Raw genomic sequence first — 22,866 nt, 5'->3', positions numbered from 1 at the left:
TCAAAATAAATGAATAAACTTAAAAAAGTAGCTACCTTGTAGGATTATTAAGGGATTAGGCAATTATTTTCTAAAGTGTTTTAAATTTTTTTGTTAGATGTGTTTCACGTTACACTCTACACTTTTCAGGTCACTGGTCTAGATGAGATGATGCATAAAATGTATAGGAATGTTATTTATAAAGTGAATACCAAAATTTTGCGTTTCAAGTTTTTTATCAACTTCACTACAAGTACTTGATGCTTCAAAACAGCTTCCATACATGGACACAAATTGTACTTTTTCCTTCAATATACATACTTAGTAATGGAGTTATTAATGCACTTAAATGTGGGCAAAAAAATACAATGCAAAAAGAACAAAAAATATGGTTTATATGGTACAGTATGTATGGATAACCCAAAGCCTGGAAAATGGAATTTTGTTAACAAATACTCTTACTCATAGACAACTTTTATTATCTATAAGTCATGCACTAATGTACATAATAACTACCATAAAAATGATTTTGAAAAGCAGAGATTCTTCTGCATACCTTCCTAATGAAACAGGGGACACTGACCTGCCCACAACCATCCGCCCTCAACAGAGATGGTTGTTGCTGATATGATGGCTCTTGTTTAGCTGACTCCAGTGTCCTGGATATTTTCCCTCTTGTGTAAAATGTGGACAGGGTAACCAAAGCGTGAGTCCTGGAAGAGCATGAGAGCCAGGATAGCACTGTGTTTTAGGAACACGCAAAGAGGTTTTAGGAAATAGTGCCAGTACACTACAGTAAGAAACTACAATAAGAAAAGTGAAAACCAGGATTGAGCCTTGTGGCCATACAGCATGGGAGTATCCAAAGTTGCCATTGTGTGGCCAGTGCTAAATGCAACAACTGGGACACCGAACTGGCTGTTCTGGGTAGTGATGTTCAAAGTGTCCCAGACCAGCAGCATGAGCATCGCTTGGGATTCTGTTAGTGCAAGGATAGGAACTCTGCTGCCTTTGGAGCTAGGATAGAAAGGGTAGGGGGTGGGCTTTAAATCCAGTGAATAAGAAAGACTTCTCAGGAATAACATTAAAGCCAAGGCCTGAAGGTGGTGAAGGAACTAGGTGAGTGGAAAAGAGCCCTCAGGGAAGAAACCATAGTGTTTCAGGGACCCTGGAGCCAGAAGAGCTTGACATAGACAAGATAGGCAGCTTGAAATAGAGCAGGGGCCAGACACGCAGAGCCTGTAAGCCTTGATGGTGAGTTGGGATACTGTTTGAGGAGCAATGGGAGGCCATTCTCACACAGTGGTGAGAATTTATTATTTTTAATGTGTATTTGTTTTTGAAAGAGTGGGAGGGGCAGAGAGAGGGAGAACACCCAAGCAGGCTCTGCACTGTCCGCACAGAGCCCAATGTGGGGCTCCATCACATTGATGATGATGACCTGAGCCAAAATCAAGAGTCCGACACAACCATTTGAGCTACCCAGGTGCCCGTGTTTTGATTTTTACAAAATTGTTCTGGCTGCTGGGTGAATAGTTGAGTGGGTAGAGGAGATGCTGAGAGAGGGGGTTAGATACTGCCTTGAAAACTGATACCCTTCTTCCTCTGGGAAAGGAAGATCACATAGGCTCAGATATTTTCAGGTGAAGAGGAAATGGTGCTCACACTGGATAGATCTCATTCAGGAGCTTGGGTGCCAATCAAGAGGAATTGCCAAGTAGCAGTAAGTGTTGAGTTGGTGTCAAGATGGTAGGATTTTGTGTTTTTTGCAACATTAGGTTTACTGCCCAGGAGCAGGAATGGGGAAACTAGAACAATGATGATCCAGAATTGGAGATGGAACTGGTGTGCCTTGGGTGGGGTTGACAGAGAATGTCTAAAGTTGAAAGGGTATTTCAGGGGCAGGGGGAATGGAAGCAGAAAGGAAGAACAGACCAGCCGAAATGGAGAGAAGTGCCTGCAGGGGAATTGGTGAAGGCATGGAAATGGGTCGCTTTGGATTTCCATGGAGAATTTGAAAGAAAAATGGCTGAACTAAATTTTAAATTAACGTAGAAAAAACTTTGAGCTCTAAAAGTTCTTGTGGCTTGATGCCAGAGATAGGGAAGCACAAGCCAGAGAATGGCCCACTAGATTTTCCCACTTGAGCTGGTACTACATTTTTTTTTTCAACGTTAAAAAATTTTTAAGTAATCTCTGCCCCCAACGTAGGGCTCCAGCACACACCCCTAAGCTCCAGAGTTGCACACTCCACTGACCAAGCCAGCCATGCACCCCTACTTCATTCATACTTTATTTTTTTTAAATCTTTTTTTTTTACCTCATATTTTACCTCTTTTTAGGTGCTTTTCTCAGGTCCTAAGTGCACAGAGCTTGTATACGCTGACTGGGCACAACCCCTCTGAGGACTCAGCAAAGAGAAGATAAAATTAGCCCCATTGGCCTTGCTAAATGTAAATGACACCTGTGAAATTTAGGTTATGCCCACGTGTGACCAATCCTGTGTTCTAGGGCAGTGTCTTTTCAGTGTTTTCCAGATCAGCATCAACACGTGGGAACTTGTTAGAAATGCAAAATCTCCAGATCCATCCCAGAACTACTCAATTAGAAAATTTGCTGGACCCCATTCCTCATGTCTTTTAATAAGCCCCTCAGTTGATTCTGATGAACACTAAAAGGTTGAAAACTACTGTTCCTTTTAAAAAAAAATTTTTTTTTAATCTCTGTGCCCAATGTGGGGCTCAAACAACCCTGAGATCAAGTTGCATGCTGTACTGAGCCAGCCAGGTGCCCCAAAACGAGCTGCTTTCTCTGAAATCTCTATGCCCAACATGGGGCTCAAACTCATGACCTAGAGATCCAGAGCCACATGCTCTACTGACTGAGCTAGCTAGGTGCTCCTGAAGACCACTGTTCTTAACCCATGCCCCAATATCCCCACCTTCCTCCTCAAAATGCACTATAATTCTAATTTCCCATTTCAAAATTAACAAAACTTCATATTTGTAGTAATCCTATGTTCTGATCTCTAAGACCTGTCTCCGCAAGAATCTTACTCCATCAACTAGGCCCTCAATACTTGCCCTTAAGAATCCTGCATCATCAGGACACCTTGGTGGCTCAGTTGGGTGGGCATCTGACTTTGACTCAGGTCATGATCTCATAGCTCGAGTTCAACCCCCACATCAGGCTCTCCACTCTTGGCACAGGGCCCGCTTTGGATCCTCTGTCTCCCTCTCTCAGCCCCTCCCCTGCTCATGCACTCTCTAAAAAATAAAAATTAAAAAAAAAAAATCCAGCATCATCTAGCAGCAGTTAGTACAGTGATCTCTATTTTGCAAAGCCACTTCTTGGGGGAAGAGGAGCGTACATTTTCTGCTTTTCTTCACTTTCTCCACTGGAACTGCTCTTAATAGGAGCCACCAGCTTTTCCTCCTTTCACCCACCCTCACTTAAATTCCTTCCCTAAGCAACTCCACAGGCATGTTGAAGTGAATGTCCACCTACACCATCTGTAGCTCCAGCAATCTGTGAAAAGCTGTGTTCCCCTAGGTCCCAATGCTTACTCAAATAATGTTGACCCATGGGATTTACTCTGTACCTATGGGTGTTTTATGTTCAAAATATTCCTTGTTTCACTTAATACCAACACTGACCTCACAGAACAAATGTTAGCTCCTCAAGAACTGAAAACACATTCCACAAATGTTTGTCCTAATGTACCTAAAACAGCAGATAATGGCTGGGTTTTAAACAAAGAGCCCAAACACACTAAGGGTTAAATAAGCTGCTTCTCTTTCCACTGTTTATTATTAATGTACAAAATATACAAAACCAAAAGAAAAAAGAAAATACTCATCCCTCAAATCCATTGTGGCTCTAACCCAAGACCCTGCACAAAAGCCAACCAATTCACTGTTTTCACAGAAAACAACTGATGCCGAGACATGTGAAGGAGAGGGCTGGGGAAGGGCAAGTCAGCTTGTTGCACCCACCCAGGAAGGCACCTGGTGGGATTCAGAGGTGGCTGACAGGGCAAGGGAGCCAGAGGCCTCACACCAACAAGGTTCCAGGTGGGGGCAAAGAGTGCGCCAACTCCTGAAGGCAGTGCATGTAGTGTGACTGTCAGGCCCAGCGTGCTGGGCAAGTTGATGAAAAGCTGGTCTCACTGAAGTGTTTTACAAAGTTTCCAGAATGAGTTGTAGGCAAGGGTGGACCAACACCAGCAGCCTCACCTATACCAGCTAAAACTTCCACTGGATGCAGATGTGAATTGGCCATCACTGAACCTAACAGACCCATGATGCAGACTTGGGTGTTCACAGAAGGTTGCAAAGTCTTGAGAAAGGACTCAATGTAAAGCCTGTGTCAGGGCAGAAGTGGGGATGATATTTTCCAGAACTCAAATCCAGCCTAATTGAGCCCTCTCAGTGCAGTGGGATATATAATACCCCTTTTACCATCTCCCCACCCCCATGAGGAATAATGAACTTGGCTGGGATGATTTCATAAGTGCAGCTGATCCCATGTCAGTTCTGTGTGCATGTGGAGGACCCACAATAGGAGAGTAGAGGTGTTCTCCAGGATAACCAGCTTTAGGTTCTCAGGCATTAAGGGCAATACTGGAAAGGGATTTGGGGTTATAGGGCAAATCTCCTCAAAAAATGAAGCCAACTGGGTCTTCTCTTCAGCAGTCCAGGGTACAGAATGTATCCAGTCTCTCCTCCCCAGACTGGAGGAGAATATGTACATCAATACGCACCAGTGATCGAAAACCCCCAGAAACCCAAGCAGGTGGGAACTGAGGGGGCCGGCTCCTCATCAGCTGGGGAAAGGGGAAAAGTGGGCCTCACAGAAGCCATAACAGGGTAGAAGGAGCAAGGCTGCAGTCCACAGGGGTGTGTGTGGGTGGGGCAGAGGAGGTGGTCCCTAGGGCAGGGGGGGCCCGTTGACACCCGGGTGGTAGAAGGCACAGTTGTTCTCATAGCGGCAGTTGCCCTTCATCATGAAATGTCGGCAAACAGGGCGGTTTGACATGTCTGTGGGAATGACAGTGGAATTTTTAGACAGAAAACGGCAGACAGGGTCAATGCCACCCTCACCCCCACTTCCTCCCACCCCCACCCCCACCCCATCCACAGCATCCTGAAAACTTCTCTTTCAGGGAGACCTGGAATCTTACGGATTTGGGGGAAAGGCAAAGGGTAGGAACTGAATGCATGCTGAGAATGAGGTGATCTCATGTTTGGCCTAGCACACCTGGGGTACTAATGCTCCCCCAACAACTTGTATGGAACACCAAAAACCATATAGGGAGCAGGAACTATTCTCACCTCCTCCATGGCTGTGGCCTCCATCATGCCCTCGGTGGCCCCCTCCTCCATGGCCAGGGCCATCATGGCCACGGTGCTCATGAGGCGGTGGCCCTCGATGGTCATGGCCTCGGTGACCAGGGACATCATGAGGCCGGTGGCCATGGGGCCCTCCATGTCCAGGACCTTCATGGGGGCGATGTCCACTGCTTCCACCCATGCTCCCACCAGGGCCTTCATGGGGGCGATGTCCGCCACCAGCACCCATGCCTCCACCGGGGCCTTCATGGGGACGATGTCCACTGCCTCCGCCCATGCCACTGCCAGGGCCTTCATGGGGACGATGTCCACTGCCACTGCCCATGCCACCGCCAGGGCCTTCATGGGGACGATGTCCCCCACCTCCACCCATGCTACCACCAGGGCCTTCGTGGGGGCGATGCCCACCACCCATGACACTGCCAGGGCCTTCATGGGGACGATGGCCACTGCTGCTGCTCATGCCCCCACCAGGGCCTTCATGAGGACGATGCCCACCACCTCCAACCATGCCCCCACCAGGGCCCCCTCTTCCATTTGGGGGTCCTCCTCCAGAGCGACCTCCTCTGGCCCCTCGGAAGGGAGGAGGAGGAGGAGGTTCATTTCCTCCTCGGCCACCACGGCCTCTATGGTACGGTCCAGGACCTGGTCCTGGACCCCCCCGCATTGGGCCACCCCGCATGGGGTCACCCGGGCCATCCCAGAAGGGATCACCCCCTCGTGGAGGGGGTGGGGGACCCAAGAGACGTGGACCCACTGGCCCACCGGGGCCTCCGTGAGGACCTGTTAGGGGGAGAAAAGAAACAGTAACAGTTACCTGTTACACTCAGCCTCTCCCAGCCTAAACTATCTCCTCCCACCTTTTGGTCAACCTACACTATTACCATACCACAATCAAGCAGGTAAACCCATTCCAACCTCTCGTTTACCACCTACCTGGCATAGGTCCCCCAGGTCCAGGGGGGAAGTGCTGCATGGCCTTGGGGCCACCAGGACCTCCTGGTGGGAAACCATTGGCTATTGGACCAGGGCCTAATAATCCATGCGGCACTATGAATTTAAAAAAAAAAAAAAAAAAGAAGAGAACAGTCAGCAAGAGGATTCTAGAAGAGTGGCATGACTTCCTACTCAGGTACGCCCCTCTGGCCCTCTCAGACCAACTTGGCAGAGAAATGCTCTATCCAGTCTTCCCCTCCCCATCTAGCAGCAATACCCCTGGCTCACCACTGTCTGTGAACCCTACTCCCCACACCCCAAAGTAGTCTTTCTCCCCCCAGGCCCCAGGGCTGGCCCTGGTGATTACCCAGCATCTGCTTGATCTTGTCTGAATAGTCTGGTTGCTTTAGCAGTTCCTCTGAGGGATGACTATTTGGGCTACCCTGTGAGGAGGCAAGGTGAATAGAGAGCAAGGTTAACAACTGGCAGAGAAAAGAGAGGCAGATGAGGGGGTAAGTGAGAAGATGAGTATTAGCGTAAAAAGACAAGCAGATTCCAGAGAAAGTGGAAATGAGGAAGGCGGAGGAAGGCGGACTCTTACCATGATGGAGGTGAGGATCTCTTGGACATTGATGCCCCCTCCTCCAGGACCCTGGGGGCTCTTTCCAGCACCCATGCTTCCCATGAGATTGGCCAGGACAGGAGGCAACTTGGAGCCACCTGCCCCATCAGGTGAGCCACCAGCTCCCCCGGGCTCCAGGGTCTCAATATATGGGGTCTCATCCATAGAACACTCCTGCAAGAACAGGAGAACAATTCCATTTGAAATGGAAATGAAATGTGAAAGACACATTAAAATAAATCACAGTCTCCATTGCCACATAGCATTCGCTCACCTCATCTAGGGGGATGAGCTTCGGGGGTACAGGATCATAGGGCTCAGGATCAGGCTCATGAGGACTATTAGGAATGTCACAGGTAATAAGGAAAAAAAAAGATAGTCAAATTATTTATTCAAGCTCTCACATTCCCTCCTAGCCTACACCCCCTTCTGAATTACCCCAGAGCGCATGTTCCCCTCAGCAGTCCAAGCACTTAATATGGATATGGTTCATGCCTAGAGCGTAAACCCTGTTCTGCTCACCTTTCTTTGTTCAGGAAGAGCTCCTGAAGGATTCCTTTTTCCCTCTCAGCCTGGATGTATCGCTCCTGGCTATTGCTTCCAGGGGTGACAAGAGGTGAGGGTAGAACCAGGGGTCGCGGGCACACCCAGGGAACCTTCTCCTCCATATTGTCATGGCTCAGACGACGGGCCGTCTCAAATGCATGTCGGTCTGACAGTATCTCTCGTTTAGCTGCCTCACCAAAGTCCTTGATCTTATTCACATTTACTATTGGCAAGGAGAAAAAAACAAGAGCAAAAGTAAGTACAACCACGTCCTTTTTAAACTCTCTGTACCCACCTACTACACAGGAATCTACACACGCTAACCTCGTTCAGTTTCATCCAGTTCAAAATAGAAATATTCTCTCAGTTTGCCCTCCTCAGGCCATGTCACAGTCTTCCTCTTCCTGCCTTTCCGGGTCAGCTGGCTAGGATCTCCAGGACTCTCCACTGGCTTTGCATCCAGTGCTCCTGGCTCTAAAGAAGCTGTAAGCAAAAGAGGTTTTAGACGCAGGCCCTTTCTTTCAGAAAACCCCCAAATCTGAACCAATTTCTAGACTTACCTGTATCCATGAGCTCTGGGACTTCAACAGGGGGAACTGGGGTTCCTGGGCGGTCTGTGTCCATAGGCTCACAAGGAGGTGCTGGTTCTGGGGAAGAAGGCTTGGCTGTGCTTGGTTCTGTGCTCGTTTTCCCTTCAAATGGGCTTGGCTATAATGAAAGAAAAAGAAGTTAATGAGCTGATAAGAAAGCCAAAGTTAAGGTAAGGCAATTAGTCCGTGGTCCTAGACAGAATCTCCCATGAGTTCCTATAAAGGAAGACTTTGTCTCTCACATTGCCAACCTCCCACCCGCACCCCAGCCTATATCTTGTTGTCCTCCCTAACCACCCCTACCTGCTAAACCCTTCCCTTCCTTCTACTTTACTTTTGACATCCTGTCACTGACACCTACTGCCCAGGGCTCATACCTTGGCAGCTGTAGGTGACAACACCTTCTTCTTCTTCTTAATTTTGATGCCTGGAACAGGGGCTGAATTGAGCGCATCCAGAAAGCCCAGGCCCTCCATAGCTATAAAAGGAAAAAGCAGAACATGGAATCATTAGACCTCTTTCACAATTCTATTCCTATACACAAATCTGGGCAGAAAATGGGCCAATGGAGACCCTGCTCCAACTCAGGACATCATAAGGGCTGCCTACATGACTCTGTCGTTTAAGAGTCCCACTTTGGCTCAGGTTCAGGCCCCACATTGGGCTCTGTGCTGACAGTGCAGAGCCTGCTTGGGATTCTCTTCCCCTTTCTCTCTGCCCCTTCCCCATGCATGCACTCTCTCTCTCAAAATAAACTTTCATGGAGTTGTTTTTTTTTATGTTTATTTATTTTTGAGAAAGAGAGACAGAACGTGAGCAGGGGAGGGGCAGAGAGACAGGGAGACACAGAATCTCAAGCAGGCTCCAGACTCCGAGCTGTCAGCACAGAGCCTGACACGGGCCTCAAGCTCACGTGACCTGAGCCTCGATCATGACCTGAGTCAAAGTCAGATATTTAAATCAACTAAACCACCCAGGCACCCCTCAAAATAAACTTTTAAAAAATAATAGTAGTAATGAAAAAAAAAGAAAAGGATTAAAAACAAAACAAAACAAGAAAACTTAGGACATAATAAGTTCAAGATGCCAGGAAGCATATGCTGGATTCATATAAGAAATGCTTGTTATTCTTACTAAAAAATTTTTTTATTTTTATAAAATTTATGAAAAATTTATTAAAAAATTTTATTTTTATCTTACATAATCTCTATACCCAATGTAGGCTCAAACTCATGACCTGGAGATCAAGAATTGCATGCTCCTCCAACTGAGCCAGCTGGGCACCCCTATTCTTTCTTTCTTTTAAAGGCAAACAATTTGTAGCTTTAAGTATGAATTAGAGCTCAGATAACTGAAGAAGCCAGCCCCCATTGACATGACAGAATATCCTGCAGCTGGGAGTGCTCCTAACCAGTCACATACCTCCCAGTACCATCTCTAAAAGTACCCCTAAGTAATCCTACGAAAGGGGAGCTCCAGAAGTGCAAAAATTGAGACACACACACACTTAAGACATGAAGAAATCAATCCCCTACCTACCCCCCAACAATCATTCCCATGAAAAGAGTTTGTTCCCAATTCCAAGTATATTCCTTCACTTTAGACTCACGCTGTGGTGGGATGATCTTCACTTTGATCTCTTTGGTGGCATTGGGTGTGGTGTTCAGTGGCTTGTACTTCTTCTCTGCAGGGGGGGCAGCATCTCCTGGAGCAACTGTGGTGCTGTCAGAAGAGGAATGGTCAACAACATCTCTGATTCACCCTGACTTGCCCCTTCTTTCTCCCTCGTGTCCACAGACATAACCCACGCAGAAACCCAGGATGTAGTCCATACCTCTGACGCTTGAGGGGGATGGGTTTAAGGTTGTACTTGTCAGAAACCACCACTGCACTGGCATTCTTCTTCACAGGCACCAAAGATGGGGTCTCCAGCTCTAGCCCTGGCGGAAGGAAAAAACATGATATTGGGGTTGAACTCACCCTCATTCTCTTAACTCTTCTTCCCTGGTCCAACCCCAAATCTTCATCCAGCCCAAGCTTCATCCACTAGTCTTCCCTCTTCCATGTGTGTGCCGTTTCATAAATCGGCTATTCCACCACAAGACCCTAGGTATGCATCCGCCCACAGACTGTCCCAAGACTGGTCAACAGCCTTACCAGTGGAACGGAACTTGGCATGACTGGGTGCTGTGGTTCGGAGAGACTTGGGCTTCTCCTTCTTCTTCTCTGGGGCCTCCTCAGCCCGGGTCTCAGCCTTCACCTCAGTCAAGGGTCGCTCAGGAGGGGTGGTTCGACTCTTCCCCTCTTCTTTACGTTTTTTTTTATCTTTCTCTGTTGTTAAAAAACAAAGCAGAAAAGGATTTTACTTAAAGAGAAAGACTCTCAGAGATGAAGCAGGCTAATGGTACTGAAAGCCATGTCCCAGTGGGAAAGAAATAAATACAAGGGATAAAAGACTAAGGAGCTTACCAGCAGGCTGGGTACTGCTCTGGGAGCGGATGACAGCCATCCAGTCACTGACAAGGACTGAAGCCAATTTTCGGAGCTCTGCAGGTGAGAGTGAGGAGAAATGCCTAAGTAATTAAAAATATTACTCTTCCAATAACAGAAAACAGAGATGTTTAAAGATATACTGTGAAAACCTGTGTAACAAAAAAAGTAACTCAGAGTTTTAAGAAAAACATGGGATAGGCTGAAAAACCAAACTCTTCAAAATGGAAAGATGAATCATATAGCAGTCTTCTATTCCAATTCAACACTGGGAGGGGAGGCGGGGCGGAGGTGGGGAAGAGGGAGAATGAACATCAATTACACATAGAATACGTTATAAAAACTACATCAGTTGTTTTATGTATACTTCATGTGGTTGTTATATTCCAAAGATTTTTAAACCTCCTTCACAAAGTGAGAAAGAGAAAGCTAGAAAACCAGAACGAAGCCAGTGCCAATGCTCTTCCCCTAACCAGTATTAGTTTGTGTTGTGCCTAAAGACAAAGTTCAAAGGAGGCAGATTTAGATCCATCTTTTTTTTTTTTTTTTTTTTTTTTTTTAAGTTTGAGAGAGAGCAAGCATGAGCAAGGGAGGGGCAGAAAGGAGAGAGAGAATATGAGAATACCAAACAAGCTCCATGCTGCCAGCACAGAGCTGGACTTGGGACTGGAACCCAGGAACCGTGAGATCATGACTTGAGCCGAAAGCAAGAGTCTGACCCAGGTGGCTCAGCTGGTTAAGCATCCAACTCTTGGTTTCAGCTCAGGTCATGATCTCACAGTTCGTGAGATCAGGCCCCTTATCAGGCTCCATGCTCAGAACACTGCGCCTGCTTGGCATTCTTTCTCTTCCTCTCTCTCTGCCCCTCCCCCCCTCAAAAATAAATAAACTTTTTTTTTTCAACGTTTATTTATTTATTTATTTATTTATTTATTTATTTTGGGGGGGGGGACAGAGAGAGACAGAGCATGAACGGGGGAGGGGCAGAGAGAGAGGGAGACACAGAATCGGAAACAGGCTCCAGGCTCTGAGCCATCAGCCCAGAGCCTGACTCGGGGCTCGAACTCACGGACCGCGAGATCGTGACCTGGCTGAAGTCGGACGCTTAACCGACTGCGCCACCCAGGCGCCCCTAAAAAATAAATAAACTTTAAAAAATCCTTTACAGCTCTTGGCTTTTGTACTTGGCAAATAACGTATCTATGGCACCCCTCCTCTTACCAACACTTTCACTTACAGACTCAATAATGAGATTGTTTAAAACATTAAAACCTAACTTCTCAAATATTCACAAACCCAGCAATTTCTATACTTAAGGCAACATGAACCCCAAGGCATCCCCAATGCAGGGATATTATAAACCTTTTTGGACCAAATGAAATTATGGTCTACTGAAACTTTACAGTCTATAAGGAATATATAAATTACAGTATCCAAAGAAATTATACAAGAATTACACCTATATTCAAAAGTGGCAGCATACAATTGAGCCAACTAGAAAACAGGGAACAATATACCCGACAATGAAGAAACAAGAGATGGGCAATGATTTAAAAGGATCTTTTGTAATGTATTTTTACATTACAAATTATTATTAAAGATACTTGTGATGTCACAAATCAGAAGTGCTCAGTATTTAAAGGGCTTAAAAACCAAGAATTAATACAGCTAAAAGAATAGAAAGCTAGAAAAGGTCTTTCACTGAAACAATTCTGTGAGTTAAACCCTTTATCTTTGTACATTTTCTGTGTTTTCCTCTATAGCTAAAGGAACTTCAGATAGGCTTACCCAGGTCTACATGCTCCTTCCACACCCAAACCACCAAAGCCTCTTTTCAAAAGGACCTAGCACACCATTCCCTTCAGCCAAAAGAGCAAGCCTGTATTCTGATCAGGGGATTAGCTCTGCTAGAATACTGCTCACTTGTGGGATACTGGTGTCTTGTGCTTGTGGTTTGTACCCTGGGTATAACCCCCTTTTTTTTTTCCACTAAAGAAAAGGCTGTAACTTTCTGGAGCCAGGCTCTGTCTTCAAGCCAGAACTGTATGGCCCTTGCCAAGGAGTCCACAACGCTTTGTCTTAGAAAAGGAAAGACTCTGTTGCCACCAAAGCTATAATCTATCTACTCCAGCAGTCAGGATTCTGTCCGTGCCCTAAAGGAAGGTGTTTACTGGTAGAAATAGTGTATCTGTTGTTAAGAAAATACACACTGAAAGTCTCAGAATATGCTTTATATTTAGAAAAACAGAGTAATGATGACACTCTCTAGGATGATGCTATTTTCCCCAAAGAATTTTAAGTGTATACCTTTTACACCAAGAGATATTAAGAATCAGCTTCTAAAGTGCGGTGTCTTGTTTTACATTCAACAGTAGAGAAATGGACAAATCCCATTCAGAGTTGAGAACAGGAAAAGAGGACAGGTTAGAGAAGCTCAATTTTTAAAAGAAAGAGAAAAGCAAGGTGAGGTAACAAGGAGTGACAGGACAGTTCAAGGATGGAAGTGAGACATGGCATTAACTAAGTAGAAGTAATGAGGAAGGGCTGTGACAGAAAGTAAGGACTGGCCCCTACCTTCATCCTCACTTGACTTGCTCAGTTGCTTCACCAGTTTGGCCGTGTTGTTCTATGAGAGATGGGGAGAAAAGTTATGTGCCAGGAGGAAAATAAGTCCTCTCAGTTAACAACTGCACAAACTCACCCACAGTTTCTTTTATTCTTTTTTAGATTTTATTTTTAAGTATTTTTAAGTATTGGGTATTTTTAAATACCCAATGTGGGTGGGGCTTGGGCTTGAACCCGTAACTCCAAGATCCAGAGTGACACACTCTTCCGACTGAGCCAGACAGGTACTCCAGCCACAATTTCTTTTTTTTCCTTAAGTTTATTTATTTTGAAACAGACAGACAGCATGAGTCGGGGAGGGGCAGAGAGACAGAGGACAGAGAGAGAATCCCAAGCATGCTTGCTGTTGCGGGGCTTGAACCCATGAAGGCGTGAGATCATGACCTGAGCTGAAACCAAGAGTAAGAGGCTTAACAGTCAGCACAAAGCCCAATGTGGGGCTTGAACTCACCAACTGTGAGATCATGACCTGAGCTGAAACGATGAGTTAGACACTTTAACTGACTGAGCCGCCCAGGCACCCCTTTGTAGACATATTCATACTTAACCCTGAAAACAGCAACAATAGGGGTGCCTGGGCAGCTCAGTTGGTTAAGCACCGATTCTTGGTTTCGGCTCAGTTCATGATCTTGTGGTTTCAGGAGTTCAAGCCCCACACTGGGCTCTGCCCTAGCAGCACGGAGACTGCTTGGGATTCTCTATCCCCCTCTCTCTGTTCCTTCCCCACTTGCACTCTCTCTCAAATAAATAAAACCTAAAAAAAAAAACGTGGCACGTCACTTAAAAAAAACAAAACCCCAGTAATGGATGAGAAAACTAAGGCTCAAATATATGAAGTGCCCCAACCACACATCTATTAAATTTAGTTTTCTGATACTAAATTCCTATTTTTTCTTTTTCAATGTTTTTGTTTTTTTTTTTAACATTTATTTATTTTTGACAGAGCATGAGCAGGGGAGGGGTAGAGAGAGAGGGAGATATGGAATCCAAAGCAGGCTCCAGGCTCTGAGCTGTCAGCACAGAGCCTGACACGGGGCTTGAACCCACGAACCTTGAGATCATGACCTGAGTTGAAGTCGGGACACTTAACTGAGTCACCCAGGTACCCCAAATTCCTATTTTTTTCTACCACTCTCCTTCACAGGCCCAAGACTGCAATGTCATCAGTGCTACTGTGGGTATTTTATCTGTTAGGCTAATGCAAAAAGGAAGCACTAGGGTTGTAAAGACTTAAGGTACCTGCTTGAGGTGGTCCACAGTGAGTGGTAGGTGCTGCAGGGTCAGCAGAATTTGCTGCAAGAGGGGAATGTTGTTGGTTGTCTTTGAATAGGTCAGCCAATTGTTAAGAAGCTTGTAGCCACCAACATCAATAAACCTGTAGGCAGGTAGGAGAATCTGTAATGACCTTCCTAGGTTTTGGAGTGCCACATCCCACACTCTTACTCCCCCATCAATAATCTAGAAACCCAGGCCTCACCTCCCCCACTTTCTAACATCTTCCCATCTCAGCCGCCCAGCTCCCCACTTACTTGACCAATATTTCTGGTGACTGGGTCTGCAGGAGAATGTTCAAGTAAGTGCATCGACTCACCATCTTTCGTGCTTCCTTCATAAGACTGTAGGAGGGAAATTAAGGTTAGACATGGAGCAGCTAGAATGCCTCTTTCAGCAGAAGCATCTCTAACTGTGGGAGTGCGTTAATAAACCTAATGACTTGGGACTTTGCTACAGGGTAGGAGGGTCACACAAGCCTCTTGGAGGATGATATGGATCCAGAGTGAAATGGAAACCTATGAGAGGATGGAAGACAATTCAGGAGACACTGAAGTCTCTGATCCAGGGAGGTGAGCATCACTGCTTCTAACACAGGACACACGTGATTCTGCTTCCTGGTCAAGAAACCTAGCACTAACAGCCATCCGTTCATAGTCTGTTCAGGACTGGTTTAGTTCTTTCCCTTCCACTGGGGAACTGGAAGGTTCCTGAGGGAAAATAACACTTTGGGTATAAGGAATGTGACCTAAAACAGAACCAAAAATTCTGCTTCCCTGCTCCCTTCCTTCCAAAGTGTGACTCCCTCAAGACTGTGGATATCCAAATATTCAAATTCCATTATGGCCAGGAACCAAGGGATCACCTTTTCCTATCGCTTACTCTAAAATTATTGGATTCCAATCATATTCCCACTGACTCTCCCTTTCTCCTCCAAGAACACTCATTCCTGTCTGCCTTACTTAAGGTTATATTACAACATACAATATCTTCTACTCACAATGAATCCAAAGATAGGCAGACTCACCTGAAGATCTTGGAAATGCCATCCACACTCTTGACTTCCCCATCTCGGTTAAGGAAGCTATCCAGGCCCTTGAGAAGCTCTTTGGGATCTATGGGACCCGAACCCATGATCGAGGTTTCTAAGACAAGGACAAAGCAAACCCACAGAATAAGTGGGTGGCAAGGACAGTCCCACTATGCCCTCTAATAACTTCCATTTCTATATGTGACAAAATTCTGTGACTAATTATTCAATCTATATTCAACTACTCTCACCATTTTCTAGATATGAAAAAATCAACACAGACCATCACACCACTGAGAAAAAAAGCCCTGGCAAGTTAAGCATGGTACTAATACAGGACTGAAGACAATGGACTGGGCAGTACACCTTTCTCTCTTCCTCCCAGTTACATCCTTTCTAGATAGCTAACTTCACTAAATTGTATTAGGGCTAAAAAACAAGTGCCTGTAACAAAACACTCAACATTCCAAGGCATTTTTGCTTAGTTAGTTCCTGTTTCTACTTAGCAGCTGATAAATTTGGCCTGAAAAAAACCTGTAGTTTGATAAGAACTGGGCAAATCTTGGACAGGGCTAAATGTCTTCTAAGATTAGTCGGTTCCTTTTTATCTTAGTCTTATTTAGCCATAATCACCTCAAGTGGTAGGATGAGCTCTGCTTGCATCAGGAGAAAATCAGCTAAAATGGCAGGTGATATAAAACTTGATAACAGAACCTTTCCCTCAAGAGAGTTGAGGGGAGCTCCCAGAAATGGAGACAAATGGACATAAAAGATATCAAGCTGGCACTCCTCAGTCTTGAATAGAACTGTCATTCATTAACCAAATACTGTACATGTTTTTATTGCTTTAAAGTCAAGAGAAAGACTGCTTTGTGATTTCAAAAGCAAAGACACAAATCTGAGCACTACTCCTCTCCAAAATCACACCACCATCCAAGATCTTCAAGAAAGGCCTGAAATTAGAAACCACAGAGGCAAAAAGAATGGAGTAGAGCTAGAAGCTGGAAAAATGCCATTAAATTCTTAAGTAGCTACTTTAGACCAGGTTAGAAAAGGAGCTCATTAAAAGCTAAACTCTGTTATGGGATGAAGTGTGAAGCAATTTCTAGGCCAGAACCCAAGACAATCTTGAATCAATGTGGCTCTGATTGGGATTTTTATCCACAATACCTCTAAATATCAACTTCTGAGAACCAAAAAAGAAAGCCACCTCAGTAATACTTGCATTTGGAATATAAGGTTAACATTGGGTAGAAAGGAGGCAAGAACAACTTCTTGCCTCCTGCTTCTAGTACAGATAACAGAATCTCAGTAGAAGGGTGGGAAAATCAGTGTTTTACAACGATGACTGAACTTTGTGCAGGAAAGAGAACAAGTTTCTTATAAAATAACATAAATTCGTTCTATATGTTCTCAGACAAATCAAAAAGCATAACAGTCTCAACCTTTTAGTCCTCTCAACAAAAAGGCCAACAAATTTCTAAATAGATAGGTCCTAACAACCTAAGGAAGAAGCAGGGAAGAGGCTGGTTCTTGAGATCATAACCTGTGGGCTGAATAGAGAGGAAATAAGGTAAGAAATTCCGAGAGGTGAGCAACTCTGGGTTAACTGTGCTGCTGTTGTTGCTGCCCTGGAACCTCCACAAAAACAGGTAGAACCTGAGGTCAGAGAAAAAAACACTGAAGTAGAATACTGGATAAGATTAGAAGCCCATGAGCCAAATCCACTGAAATGTGATGATTCTTAGAGGCAGACATGGAGATAAAGGCATTTTTTCCCATGTAGTAAGACACCATATAAAGTGATCCATAGACACTACTATACCAAGAGATACACAGACACGATGGGATATATAAACCGACTTCCCATTTCTTGGGGACTAAAAAAGCAATGAGTGAATCCAAAGTAATACATATCATCAACCAAAATATACACAATTTGACAAAAGCCTTCAATTAAGTAACACTTTAAACCAGTGCTACCTACCCCCCCACAGCCCTTCCAGCCAAATACAGCTGATCCCAATGATTCAAACCAAGAGTAGGATATACATCGCCTTGGAGAACTACCTTTGGCATATCCAAGTCCGAGCTAAATCAACAGGACTGCTCCCCCTACTTCCTTCAGAAACAAAAAAGTGTCACCTGAGCTCAAATGTTCCTTCACTTAAGAGGGTGAGAGAGAATAACCATCCCCAGGAAAGAGACCAATGAGTGCAAAGCTAAATTCTGTCCAGTGCCTTCTACTGGAAATGGGAACCAGGGACAACTTTTTCATTCCCATTCATAAAAAGCAAGAATAATCAGGGGAAGCTAGAAGGCAAAGCAGATATATTAAATATTAGGTTTCCACCATTGTTATTCCTATTTATAATTTGGAAGTATAATTAACAAAAACTAAGTTTTGTCTCCTAAGTGCCAATTTTGAGAAAATGTAAATGGGTTTTCTCATGGTTTTCCTATAGGCAAATTAGTTTTCACTAAAATTAAGGACTCCAAATGTCTTACAACCAAATTTCCTTACTTCAAAGTCAGTACATTCTGAAAGAAGCTACAAGGCACTCAAGTGGAAAGAAATGAAGAGCCTAAATTCCTGTCACAGGCCTACAGTGGAAAAGGCAAAGGAGTTGAACAGGGAAGGAGGAGCAATAACTAAGTGTCAACATTACCTAGCCATATCTGGTGCTTGGAATGAATGCTTGAGGAAGCTTTCTGGAACCAAAAATAATCTAGGGCATGACATGTTAATTTCCTCCAAGATAGAACATACAGAATAAGAAGGGGCGGGGAGAGGGAAATAACCCCAGCCTTATCTCCACCTTCTCCTAAGCTGTGCATTCCTTCTTATGGAGGATATTTGCAAGCAGAGATGAGCACTACTGACACAAGGCACTGGGAAATTTTCTACCTTTCTTACCAGAAACTTAAAAAGTCCTTAAGTGACACCAACTCCTGCCTCTGAAATGAGTTTTCCTTGTTCAGTTAACAAGGTGAAAAATATCTAGCTTGGCGAAAATTATCCCATACCCATCACCAAGAAAAAAGAACTTAATTGGTTCAGGACAAAAACCCTATGCAAACCAGAGCCCTTCTAAAGACAATCACAACACTCATAACAAGGAAGGAGTCTGAGTTTACCTTGACTTAGAGAAGTCTTAGCACTTCTGGAAATGAAAATGAAAATGTTTTGTACCTGACCTCTTACACTCCCCCCACCCTTCCTTTCCTTGGTGTTTGAGGTATTTCCTAATAGGACTCAGTGAACTGAATTAGGTCTCTTGGGTAATGTACAAGGTCTTACTTCTCCTAAGCATAAGCCCCTACCCCTTAAACTTCTTTTGAAAACCTGATACAGTGATCTCCCAGAAACCTTATTTGCCTTTCAGTAAGGATGTAAAATCACCCCCCACCTGCCAGCAAAGTATCCCAGAAAATAACTCTGGCCACAAACTACAAGGATCAGGTTCTCCAAGGTTCTCTGGATGGATGTGGTTTCCCTATCTCCCAAGTTAAGGAAGATCTTCTTTATTAATCCCCTGTTCATTAGAGATCAGGAACCCCAATGGGTAGAATGTTCAGCTCCCAAGGAAGGTATGCTGCAGAGGCACATGGCAAACTGCTTAAAAGATAAAAAACTTGTGGTCAATAGACATGTGGAAGAGTCCCTCCCACCCAATCCAGAAGTTTAAGCACTAATTGGAGAATCAGTACCCAACAGAAAATTAGCCCTGAAGTCTCACCAAGTCACCACAGGACAGCTGTTCAAAAGGGCTTTCCAATTTTGCCTAGAAACTCCACGCTTCAAGGCAGGACTTTAAAAAATGAAAAGTATATGGAGAGTTGGACAAAGATTTGACTGAAAAAGTTGGAGGAAGATAGATAAGGGACAGGATACCCAATACCACCCTCAGATAGGGCATGGCTTTGAACATGCACCAACTGCTAAAGCACTGCACAAGTTTAAAAATGAAGACATTATTTTCCCATTAATGTTTTTAAGGAATTTCTTTCTAAAGGGAAGGAAAAAGAAATTCAAAAAGGGTGGCTCTTTGGAAAAAAGAAATGAAGGTTGTGAAATGTAATACCAGAAAGGTTTTGCTTACCAGACACCGTAGCTTGCATCCCCCTGCCTTGAGTTTACAACTGCCGCTTCCTTTCCTATTCACTTCTCATCCTAGTACCAATGTACAGGAGCTAAGCAACTGGAGAACGTGACACAGCACTGAACACAAAGAGTTTATCCCCAAACCCAGAGGTGGGATAAGGGAATAAGGGTGATTTAAAAGAAGTCCTCAGGTACCCACCCTCCCCCGTCTCATTATACAAAGCCACCAAATGCAGGCCCAAGGACTGGTTCCTGGACAGAAAGGGCACATTTCAGTATTAGGCCCCACTGTCTATTCAAGTCACTTCCACAAGTTCTCCTTTCCCCAGTATCCCCCACACCACACCACACCTACATACATACATGCACACAGCTCTCTCTCTCTCTCTCTCTCACACACACACACACACACACACACACACACACACCACCAGAAGGCTCCCAGTCTTAAAGTATAGTTGGTTTGACTGGTTTTCCACCCCTGGCAACTGAAGCGGGGAAAATTTCCAAGCTGTTGTGATGAGTGAAGGAAGATGAAAATAAAAGCAACAGGCTTTGATTGTTAAATATAAAAACTAGAGCTGCCCAGGAGATGGACAACTTCAAGACCTAATCCCTATAAGCTTTTCCCTCTTAAGAATATAAAAGATACTCTAAAGAAAATACAGAAAATGTCTTTTCCTGTCTAGCAGCAGCGTGCACAGGGAGTCCAGAAAGCATCTGCTCAGGGGTGGAGTTTCAAGAGGGTGGAGAGGAAGAAAGCTGATTACATCACCTTTCCATGCTGCTCCTCCCCCTTGACCAAGTTTCTAGGGCGGCCCTAAGCTCTGGATGGCAAAAGGGGGAGAAAAAACAACAAAGAAGCAGGGACGACGCCATTTTGTAATGGAGAAGAGGAAAACTTAAAAAAGCTATCCCGGCTCTGCCGGCAGCTAGTTACATTAGAAAACAACCCTTCTCAGTAAAATACCCCAAACCAGCCACCCACCCTGAATGGTCTTTAACCTAATTTGAGTAAAAGAGTTGTGAAATTAAAACCAATTAAAATATTTAAAAGAACATTTTTCTGTGGGGAAGAATTGAATTTGCAATTGAGGTTCAACCTGCTACCATCGACCACCCCCATCCTCCCTATAAAGGGAAAGGGGGAGGACTTGGACCCCTCTCAACAAATAGGGTTGAGGTGGGAGGACAGGAGAAAAATGGGCCAAGACACAACCTGCAACACCGCTTTGAAGACAAAAGGACAAGGAAAGTCGCCATATTGAAGCAGGGAAGAAAAAAATTCCTTTTAACGACACAAATCTTTTAGAAAGCTAGCATTCAATTGCACTAAATGGTTTTTAAAATTATACTCCTGAATTCCACATTTCCCAACCTTTCCACCCCCTATTAGACTGTATTCCCACCCACCAAAACGTATCAAATTAAAATGTTAATCACTTTTTTCCTCTTAAATAACCTGCGCAACCTGCAACAATTAAAAACATTCTTTACCTCCCCATTATCTTGTATGTACTGGCACTAAGATTATATTTTTGTACTGAATTAAGTGTCTTGCAATCTTTATTCCTAGATTGCCACCTATTTTAACCACACAAATATATCCCAAGCAAATTACATTAAAATTGAGAGGATTTAACAATCATTTAAAGTCATAGCCAGCTATTATTTCTCTGCCCATCTCCTTACCCTGCAATCTTTATGTACAGATTGCTTATTAATCTGGCAAATTGAAAGGCGCCCTGCTTGTCTCACACACAAAGAAGTGGGACTTCTGGGCCACAAGATCCACCATCTTTTGTATGTGAGCTCATTAACCCTTTTGAAGACTGCTAACAAGAGGAAGTTAACCATTCCTCCTTATAAAAAGCAAACACTTATGGCTTTGGCAGTCTGGAAATTGGCTGGATTACCAAGGGTTAACCATCAAAATCCTCACTTGCTGGCCCTCCCTCCACCCTTTCCTTGCCTGCAGCAGGGCAGGAAGGTAGGTGGCAGGGGAGAGAGAACAAGACTGTTTAGACCAAAGGCCCTTTTTTAATGGAGATTAAGTGACCGGCTTGGTCCTTCTCCAGTTCTCTATTTTGTTCTATTGTCTCATTTCTTCCTCTCATTATTTTTGGTTTCACAACGGGAAACGTTGATTTCTTGTTGCAAGGCTGGTTTTGGAAAATTCGACACTTACTATCCAATTTTTTTGCGACGTCAGCACCTCGGGCTCAGGGGGGGAGGGGGCTCAAATTTTGGAGAAAAAAAATAAAACAACCAACCAAGACCCAAAACTCAATTATTTGGGGGGCCTCATTGGATCAAAAAGTCTCTTAAAAAAACGAAGGCCAACTCAGTATTCATTTTCCCCCCACCCAACTCCATTTAGGGAGGGGGGGATCGTAGAAAAAAAGTTCTGAGTGGATTCAAAAAAGTAAACGCTGGATGAGTGAATTTGGGTGGGTTTGGGAAGGGTGGGTGGTTGATTATTTTTGAAGTTATGTGGTGACGGTCCTTCGGCCACAGATTGCAAGTCCCATGCAGCGTGGGCTGGTGGGGTGGGCAAGATAGGTGGGAAGGGGCAGAAGACACAAGTGGTTGGGCTGGTGGCTGCGGTTTTCCCTTTCCCCCCTCTCTCAGGATCCTTTCAAGGGCTTAGATGTTGCTGCGGCTTGTTTTTTTCCTCGTGGCCGGCCTGTCTTTCTCCGAGAAAATTCAAACCTAGGATAAAAGGAACACAAGGGAGAAAGATGTAATCAATACGGGCTGCTTTAAACACCCAAAATACCATATCTGTTGTCTCCAATCACATCCAGGTCCCATCCCGAACACAGCCGCCTTTTATAAGCCATGATCCTCCACAGAACCCATCCCTAACCCCCTCCTCAGTCCGACGAAATCAGCAAAACTTAACCCTCCAACCGACAAAACACCCAAACTTACCTCTAAACGAACCCCAGAATGGCGGCTGCCTGCTCGGGCGGAGTCTTTTATACCCGGACGCCGCCCAACGCGCCCAAACATGCTAGTGAAACGCCCTTGTCGCGAGACATTGTACGCGAGGCATGAATTCATTGGCCAACCCGAAAGACAACTCGCTAGCTGATTGGCTATCCTTCCTTCACCTTCGCTCAGCCCCTTCCTCCCCCGGGACCTTCTTCCGCCTCCTTCCTGGCCCCCCCGGCGAGCGCGTGACCGCAGAGCCTAGCACCTCCCTTTCCTCTGCTTCCACCACTTCCGTCCTCCAGAACTTTTCTCACCCTGGTTGGTAGAACCGGGCCGGCGCGTGCGCATTGAGAAGACGTTGGTCGAAATCCCCTTCAAAATTG

General features: G+C 44.8%; 1 protein-coding gene across 2 annotated transcripts; it reads right to left on the bottom strand.

The window, feature by feature from the left end:
* Window positions 1-3,757: 3,757 nt before the first annotated feature.
* PPP1R10 (protein phosphatase 1 regulatory subunit 10) lies at window positions 3,758-22,539 on the bottom strand. 2 transcript variants are annotated; one of them, XM_047101759.1, is made up of 20 exons: window positions 22,481-22,539; window positions 21,735-22,258; window positions 15,439-15,556; window positions 14,669-14,755; window positions 14,379-14,514; window positions 13,089-13,140; window positions 10,494-10,571; window positions 10,182-10,355; window positions 9,859-9,964; window positions 9,634-9,746; window positions 8,402-8,502; window positions 7,995-8,142; window positions 7,759-7,917; window positions 7,411-7,657; window positions 7,163-7,226; window positions 6,868-7,062; window positions 6,634-6,709; window positions 6,267-6,380; window positions 5,313-6,113; window positions 3,758-5,018 (listed from the first exon to the last, which is right to left on the bottom strand). In XM_047101759.1, the coding sequence occupies exons 3-20, from the start codon at window positions 15,543-15,545 to the stop codon at window positions 4,909-4,911; spliced, it is 2,868 nt and encodes a 955-aa protein (XP_046957715.1). In that variant the 5' UTR covers window positions 15,546-15,556; window positions 21,735-22,258; window positions 22,481-22,539; the 3' UTR covers window positions 3,758-4,908. The 2 variants fall into 2 exon arrangements, with proteins under 2 accessions (XP_046957715.1, XP_046957714.1); XM_047101758.1 differs by lacking the exon at window positions 22,481-22,539 and having other exon boundaries at window positions 21,735-22,474.
* Window positions 22,540-22,866: the final 327 nt, after the last annotated feature.

Source organism: Lynx rufus, unplaced genomic scaffold (assembly GCF_022079265.1).
Source record: "Lynx rufus isolate CCGP_SWC_20201006 ecotype Redwood Valley unplaced genomic scaffold, mLynRuf1.p SCAF_6, whole genome shotgun sequence".
NCBI classification, from domain to species: domain Eukaryota; kingdom Metazoa; phylum Chordata; class Mammalia; order Carnivora; family Felidae; genus Lynx; species Lynx rufus.
The sequence above is the reverse complement of the archived record's forward strand: the minus strand, read 5'-3'. Positions and strand labels throughout refer to the sequence as shown.

Coding starts and splice junctions, on each gene's coding strand:
- PPP1R10 (XM_047101759.1), bottom strand. CDS start 15,545: ATGGGTTCGGGTCCCATAGATCCCAAAGAGCTTCTCAAGGGCCTGGAT. Junction 14,756..15,438: donor GGCATTTCCAAGATCTTCAG/GTGAGTCTGCCT, acceptor TCCCTCCTACAG/TCTTATGAAGGAAGCACGAA. Junction 14,515..14,668: donor TCACCAGAAATATTGGTCAA/GTAAGTGGGGAG, acceptor ACCTGCCTACAG/GTTTATTGATGTTGGTGGCT.